The sequence below is a fragment of the Rattus rattus genome, chromosome 5, assembly GCF_011064425.1.
Source record: "Rattus rattus isolate New Zealand chromosome 5, Rrattus_CSIRO_v1, whole genome shotgun sequence".
Lineage (NCBI taxonomy): Eukaryota > Metazoa > Chordata > Mammalia > Rodentia > Muridae > Rattus > Rattus rattus.
The window spans coordinates 96,788,104-96,796,172 of record NC_046158.1 but is presented as its reverse complement, the minus strand read 5'-3'; the positions used below and the strand labels follow the sequence as shown (position 1 = coordinate 96,796,172).

General features: G+C 44.6%; 1 protein-coding gene across 2 annotated transcripts in view; it reads right to left on the bottom strand.

Moving 5' to 3' along the window:
* Positions 1-2,274: 2,274 nt before the first annotated feature.
* Positions 2,275-8,069, bottom strand: part of Bub1b (BUB1 mitotic checkpoint serine/threonine kinase B) — a 47,650-nt gene continuing 41,855 nt past the window's right edge. Inside the window, exons 20-23 of one of the 2 annotated variants that reach the window (XM_032903923.1) lie at positions 7,162-7,304; positions 5,181-5,355; positions 4,134-4,240; positions 2,275-2,768 (exon numbers count right to left, since the gene is read on the bottom strand). In XM_032903923.1, the coding sequence (XP_032759814.1) occupies positions 2,537-2,768; positions 4,134-4,240; positions 5,181-5,355; positions 7,162-7,304 (657 nt within the window). In that variant the 3' untranslated portion in view covers positions 2,275-2,536. Of the gene's footprint in view, positions 2,769-4,110; positions 4,241-5,180; positions 5,356-7,161; positions 7,305-8,069 lie in introns of those variants that run through there. The other variant, XM_032903922.1, reaches the window with a different exon arrangement.

Below are 8,069 nucleotides of genomic sequence, written 5' to 3'. Positions count from 1 at the left end.
AGTTGATCTATCCAAATTGGTTTGGAAAACAAGAAGAACAAGAGGTTAGACCACAACATACGGATATAAAATAAAAGGTTAGACCACAGCAGAAGGATATAAAGTATATTCTTTGCACAAGGCACCAGAGGGGGTTGGAGGGGCTGAAATGGAGTTGAGCTGTGTCTGGGAAACACTGGAGCAGTCTTAGCTCACACTAAGGCACGATCTGAGCTGACTGACTCGGGACAGAGTTTGAGCTTTAGGTCACGGTTTCAGACTGGATGCTGTGCTGTCAGTCCGTCCTTTCTCACACTGATCTGGAAAAGGGCTTGTTTATCGTGGGTATGTGTGCATTTGTGCGGGCTCGTGTGACATGCTCAGGTAGGAGTCAGAACTTGGAGGAGTCTGTTCTCTCTTCCACCATGTTGAGGCTAGGACTCTGGTCATCAGGCTTAGTGGCAAGGGCTTTTACCCAGAATCATCTGTGTCTTGGTAAACACTCGGCTCCCATGCCTCTGACCTCATCAGATCAGTCTGTCACGTTAAAAACATGCTCAGTCGGGAGCTGTGTCTGAAGTCAGAATAGAGCAACTCTTGGCAGAGCATGAATGAATTCCTTGTTTTCTGTTGCAATGAAGAACACACCTTCACCGTTCTTGACATCAACACATTATTCTGAAGGTCCGTGCTACGCTGAAAGGCTTTCCTACCTACCTGAGATCACAGCTCAAGAAATAGGCCACAACTTCCTTCTGCAGGAGGGAAGGAAGGAGTTCACTTGCAGACTCGGGTCTGGCATCAATTAGGATGCTCTGACTTGTGGGGAGGGCACCTCTAACAGGGCCCCAAGTGAGGGCACAGAGTGCTTTGTCAATGGGGAGACCTTATTCCACAAGTCTTCCTCCAAGCAAGCAAGAGTCCTGTCCATCCCCGCGGAGCGCCCTTCTCCCAGGCCCAGCATGCTGCTCTTCATGCTGTGAGACCAGACAAGAGCCACCTGAAGCCTTTGCACAAAAACAAAGGTTTCTGTCTCCCAAGACAACGGGCATCAAACACAAGGCAGTCTGGTGGGCGGGCACCTGAAATCCCAGCCCTCTGGGGACTGTGACCAGAGTACTTGGAGTTTGAGGTCAGCCTGTGCCATGCAGTGATCCTAGCTCAAAAACAACAAAAGTAAAAGGGAAATGGACTCTGTGTTGGTTTCATGCTTTTGTAAAGAAAACTGAGGCAACGGCAGACATTGTTGACGACAGCACTGTTGGCAAGGTGACATTCTCTCCTCTCCTCAAAGGCTGGAATTGGCTGAGGTCGGAAAGCAGAGGGTGGGGATGGGAACAAACTGCAGGGTGTCCTGACTCCCCCACTCGTGCTTGTACTTTTAGAAACAAGGTTTGTCCATACAGCAACGTGGCTGCCTAGACTGAAGAGCTCACCAGGAAGAAGCTTACTGAAGGTAAAGTCCCTCAATTCCTGGGCAACGCAGGGCCCTGGGGCTAAGGAGAACGTGATTACAGAAAGGCAGTTACGGCATTTAGTATCTTCAGTATACGAAGCAAACTCAAGGTGCTTGGACTTATATTTTGGTTAAAGAAAATATTTATTTTCTTTTGATGTCTTTTAGATACAAAACATTTTTTTCTGGCTTAACCTGTCAAGTTTGTTTAATTGTTTCAGTTGAGAGATTTACTTAGGGAATCCACTGTCTAACAAACTTGGAGCAACAAGAGTGACAAGTAGAGGGGACTCAGACGCCAGCATGGATGGCTATCAGGTGACTGATATTTTAGCATGAAATAAACACATGACTTTCATTATCATTAGAAGCACAAGGCCTCGTGGAGCTGGAGCTCCCCTGGGTGTCCAGTGTCCCATCAGATTTACCATTCTCTAAATCAGTCCCCACCTCAGAGACCGCTTTCTGTTCTGACCCCTGCTTTCCTCACATCTTTTGTCCCCTCTGCAACCCTGTGTCCTGCATAAAATGACAGGCCGTTGAGTACTCTGTCCCAAATGGTTGGTAAGCACTTTAAGAAAACACTCTAGTGTGAGTATGAAACGCACCTTTGAAACGTAAGGAAAGTTGGCCTGTGTACATCACTTTACCTGCTTTCCTTCTGGACACCTGCTAGAAGGCCAGAGAGACCTGAAGAAACCGCCAGCCAGCTGACTGCTTATAACCCAAAGGCTCTACACCTAGGATACTTAAGTTTCCGCCGTAGAGTAATTCCTCTCCAAAATGAAAACATTTATCACATTAGTTTGCAACAGTGGACAGAATGCCTGCAGCAGAAATGTAACAAAAACTATTTTATTATAAAATACATGCTGAGAGGGAGAGTACATGTTACAAAATTACAAAAGAGAAAAGGCAGAAACCAGAGGGTTAAGAAGTAGCAATTTGTATGGAATCGCTCTGGAATAAACCAGATGAGGCTGCCAGAGCACAACCATCTGTTAAAATCTGTGCTACTGAGAGTAACCTCTGGTAAAGGACCAGCTCTAAGTAAATCAAATTACAGCAGCTCCAGACCAGTTTCCACAATACAGCCCTGGCTTAGGCAGGGTTCTGTAAGAGACTTGACTGCTTGTCTTGCTGAATGAGCCAAGCTTCCAGACTAATTACCTTCCCCAACTTCCACAAGGCTTTGTTGAGGTGGCTGTGGAATGTGGTGTCAAAAGCCCCACTCATTTCTGCTGCAAGTTCCCTCAGAATGAACACCGTGGACTTGTCTCTGGCATTCAGAATCTGCACAAAGAATTTATTCCACAATTCACTGTCCTTTAGCCTAAGAAAATAGAAAAAAAATTTTCTATCATGATCGGGCATGTAAAAATTAGAATTCTTTCTCAGTTCAACATAGCAGAACATTAACGCGCCAAAGTGATACAGGATAATACCAAGAGATCTAAGGTTGGAGATCATTCAAACACTCTTGAAAGGACAAGGAAGAACTACAAAGTAAGTCTACCATAGTGGCCCTGGACACACACAGAGGGAAATCCACTCTCTCCCGAGCCCACAGATCTCCTCTGGCCCTAAGGTGCAGTGACACGTGCTAGCACTTCTTCTCCACAATGTTTCCCTGCCAGCTTTCTCACTGCCGGTCATGAGGACATCACGCCCACCTCAGGCTCTGTCCTCCTCAGTTCTCTGAATCCTGAACTTGATTATGACTTGTTCTTACTCTCCTTGTCTCTTATCTGAAACATCTGTTGCAGAGAGCAGGGTTGACAAAGGCTAGCACACCCTGTCTATTTCTGCTTGTCTTAATTAACTACACCTAGCAGGTCCACAGTTAGCCTAAGATACCTGTTAACCCTGCACATCTCAAAGTATGCCTCAAGTAATTTCATTAACTTATTTATTTATTTTTGTTGTCTGAACCAATGTCTCACTGTGGAGCTCTGGCTGGCCTTGGGCCTCTGCCTTCCATGTGCTGGGGTTAAAGTCCTCAGCCACCATGTCAGGATCAAACCTATTTTTAGAATATATGCAAAAGACAAATGCGATTGGCCAAGTTCCAAATCAAATGAAGAAGAAAATACAACTTAATGTTTGGGAGAGGAAAGCAGGGAAGGGACATTAAATTTTTGACACTGATAAAAATTACTTGGTGAACGTCTGCTGGGAAGCCACTGGCAAAGCTGAGTTAAGGCGGTACCTAAGATACCGAACAAGTTCCCCAACAGGCCTGAGAGATCACTTATTCCGCACCCGGACACCGCTCCATGTCTTGGCTCTACCTAATCATTAAATAATAATCTAAAGTCAGCATACATTTGAAAACTTAACTCTCTTCAAAAGACAGTTGACTTTTGATAAATACAGCTATTAAAAAGACTAACACTAATTGGTTAGAAAACTCAACTTTCTAAAATGTTTCTAATATTTCTAAGCTAAGAAACATCCATACTCCTATATGACACGGTATACTCCTGAATGCCCCAAAGTCAGAGCAATCTGTGTCTTGTCTAATTGGTCATCCCTTCCCCTGTTCTAGGTGCTCTGCAGACACTAAAGTGAACACAGAGACATCACTGGAACCACAGTACTTGGTTTAAAAAACTCAGGTTGCCCTGCCACAGCAGAGACTGCTGAAGAGAGGGGCAGAGTATTGGGATGGCAGAAAGCCCGTAGGAGCGGTACTTACTCAGCGGTATTTTGGCTAAGTCTCCAGAGGAGTCCGTCCCAGAAGACGTGCAGGTGCTCCTTGAACAACAGTAAGTGTGCTAGGTCCGCTATACCCAACAGGTCTACCTGAAACCACAAAGCGCTCTGTGAGTGCTCTCTGCGTCCCCCACAAACCTATTTACACAGGGCTGAAAGGCACTGGCAGAGCTCAACTGTGTAGTTCGTGGCATCTGCTTTAGGAGATGCTCCTTATCCTTACAGGACAGGGAGAAGCTCCCCAAAGAAATGATCAGAGATAATTTAAGGGATTATTATCATGACTTTGCATTTTTGAGACAGAACTTTTCTGTGTAGTCCTGGCTGTCCTGGAACTCACTCTGTAGACCAGGCTGGCCCCCAAGTCAGAAATCTGCCTGCCTCTGCCTCCCAAGTGCTGGGATTAAAGGCCTGCTCTACCACTGCCCAGTTTAAGGGGTTATTTTTAAGAGCCAATGACAACAGATGGTCTTTGTAGATTACCTGGATCACCAATCACATCAGGACAATGAGTTCATTTGCATGGATGGACCCCAGCTGTGATTTCCTGTGGCCCACATGACCACTTCAGCTACACCATGTATCCAGTCAACAGATACCCTATGTCTAAAGCTAAGTCAGAAGATGTTTGCACATGATACAATCGTGAGGCACTGCATATCCAGCCCAGTGTCCTCATACACACACAGCACTGCATTCAATCCTCCCACATCTCTTGGACAAGGAGCACAGGCTGCTGCTTACTGTACAGTGAGGAGCCAAGAGAATGATTGACAGATGACACGGATGTCGAGGAACAGAAATGGCTGGAGCACTTAAGCCACTCAGCTATGTATTTACATGTGTATGTTTATATCCCTGAGCACTGTGACAGAAAAACGGTTAACTTCAAGTTGCACAGTGATACAGTATTTGAAAACTGGGTCACCTAAGCGAGTCAGTGCCAGTCAGTACCAGCGCTCACACCTTATCTAGACAGGAGAAGGTTAAGAATGCTCTCCATGCCTGTCCAGGCTTGTCTTCCACCTACCTGGTAGGGAGAAGAACAGTTAGCCAGGATCTTTTGTCCTTCCAGGACCTGTGCAGTCCGAAAGCCGCTATAGGCAAATGCATCCAGCTGCACCCTCATGTCAACACTGTAGGAAAAGTCCACTATCCTCACAGCATGGTCGTCCTTATTTGTGTAGTCATAGGGGTCGTGGATTCTGAGGAGATTTAAAAGGAGATTACAGAAACAGGCTGTGAAAGCAGCTGCATACGCCGGTCTTTTTTTCTTTTTGAAAGGACCGCAGGTGTATCTTAGCCTTGCCAACAGTGCCTTCCAGTGGTTAGTTATGAAAATGCATGCATAGACGTAATAGTGAGTCCAGCCCAAAGGGTTAAGACTGCTTTGGTCACAAGGAATCTAGTCTAACCCATGGTGCATGGCCACCTCAGAGCATTCTCAAGCTTACAGTATGCAGTGAGGATGGGCATTAGAAGTGAGCTCTAGGGGTTGGGGATTTAGCTCAGTGGTAGAGCGCTTGCCTAGCAAGAGCAAGGCCCTAGCAAGGCCCTGGGTTCGGTCCCCAGCTCCGAAAAAAAGAACAGAAAAAAAAAAAAAAAAAAGAAGTGAGCTCTGCCCCACTCAGGGGTCATAGCCCTTCTTGTCTACTGCAGCTGGTGGGTTTTCAAGGATCTACCTCTGAAGGTTAATAAACTTATAAACTTATAAGATTATTTTCTAGTGAACTGCTATCTATAGTGTAAAATTTCCTGTTTTGATTAAACCATCACCATGTTTTTACCTTTTGTTGTAACCTTATCTTTTACTTCATTAGAAAATACTTCAGAACACAAACTTACTATCCAGTAAGCGTATTTCAAGCATTAGTTACTTGCTATGACTCTCTAGAAACAATGAACCTGAGGGGACACTCTTCATGCCACCGACCTCTACAGCAGGAGGAATTTTTACAGCAGCTCCCACTTTTCCTTGGCATAGATCCAACTTAAACTATGGTTACTTAAAACATTTTTTTCTGAGCTTGAGAGTATTTCACAAATTAATAAGGAATCATGACCTTTCTCTGGTCCTCTACTCAGCTACTAGTATTGCCATGGGCAAAACCTCTCTTCCTCCTCTCCAGAGACCAAATCCAGGCTAGCTTCTCTCCCTCCCTGGGGATCAAACCCAGGCTAGTAATCACTTTACCACTGAGCCATATTCCTACCTTACATCCTCATTTTCCTCACAAGTTATATATGCAATAAACTAACTGACTTCAAAAGTCGCTTTTTCAGGGGCTGAAGATGTCTCAGAGGTTAAGAGCATTAATTGTTCTTGCAAGAAGCAGAGCTCAATTTCTATAATCCACATGGTAGTTTACAACCATCTGTAACTCCAGTTATACACGTTAAAGAAAAAAATATTTTTTTCCCCAAAAGTAACAAAAGGCTTTCTGGTTTTTAGTACTTATACTCTACATAATATTTCCTGTTGATTTTGTTAAATAAAAGATAACGTCCTTTTGCATTTTTCCTGGTGTTCGATTGGAGCCCAGGGCTGTACACATGCAAGGCAAGCACCCCCTCACCTATCTGTTCACACACACAGCACCTCTGTGCTCCCAGTACCCACACGGCAGCTTCACGTCCATCTGTCATTCCAGTTTCAGAGGTGCTGACTGCTGTCCTTGGTGGGTACCGGGCATGCGGACACATACAAGCAGGGAAAACCCCCTCACAGGCCTTCTTTTTTTTTTTTTTTAAGATTTATTCATTTATTATATATAAGTACACTGTAGCTGTCTTCAGACACACCAGAAGAGGGCATCGGATCTCTTCACAGATGGTTGTGAGCCACCATGTGGTTGCTGGGAATTGAACTCAGGACCTCTGGAAGAGCAGTCGGGTGCTCTTAACTGCTGAGCCATCTCTCCAGCCCCTCACAGGCCTTTTTATAAGGCATATGAGAATTATTCGTGTTTTTCTAAAAAAGCGGCCAATGAAGGAAAATAGAAAGAACCAACCTGTTTCGTAGAATCAGACTCCTTGGACTCAAGTCTCCATGCACTATCTCAGCTTTGTGCAGCTTCTCCACTATTGTCAAAAGGTTACAAATAATCAACACTATTATTTCATGAGTAACAAATTCGCTGTGTTGGAGAAGGTCCTGGAAACAGAAGAGAGAAAACTGTTTCCCAGGCTGTTGCATCTGTAGCATGCGCCCCATGACTGCTGCTGTGTTTCCTGCTGAGATGCAGTCAAGACCCCTGACCAGCAGTAACACTGAGGCCTCCTTAAGACAATAAGGATTTAGTCAGACCGTGGACAGAGAGCTAAAGAAAGGGAAGACGCTTGCTGCCAAGCTGGAAATCCTTGTTGATCCATGAAATTTATATGGTGGACAGAGAAAAAGGACTCCTGCAAGCTGTTCTAATAGCCACATGCATGTCCACCTACATGTGCACATGCACACACCTAAAGCAGAACATTAAAAAATTCTGTTGGTAGCAAAACTTGAAGAACACAGCAAAGAATAAAATGCTATATTGTGTTTATATTTTTAAAGGTTTCAGGGGACGCAGTAGAGGGAAGACCCAGATTTTATTTTGCTTTAAATGAGTTGATAATTATTCTAGTTAGGTGACCCATTCATTTCTCCTCCCTGTCCCTCTTCTCCATCTCTCAAGATAAAATGCTAGAAAATATCAAATAGGTACTTGATGGGAATACAGCTCAGGGGTTGTCTAGGCTGCATTGGGCTCTTGCCAATCCTCAACACTAGAAAGCAAGCAAGCATGCATACCCAAGAAAAGAGTCATCAATGCTTTTAGACTGCAATTGAACTTGTCTGTCTCTACAGATGGTATGTTGAGATACATCTGTAATCCTAGCACTTGGAAGCCTGAGGTAGAAAAACATCCATTAATTCCAG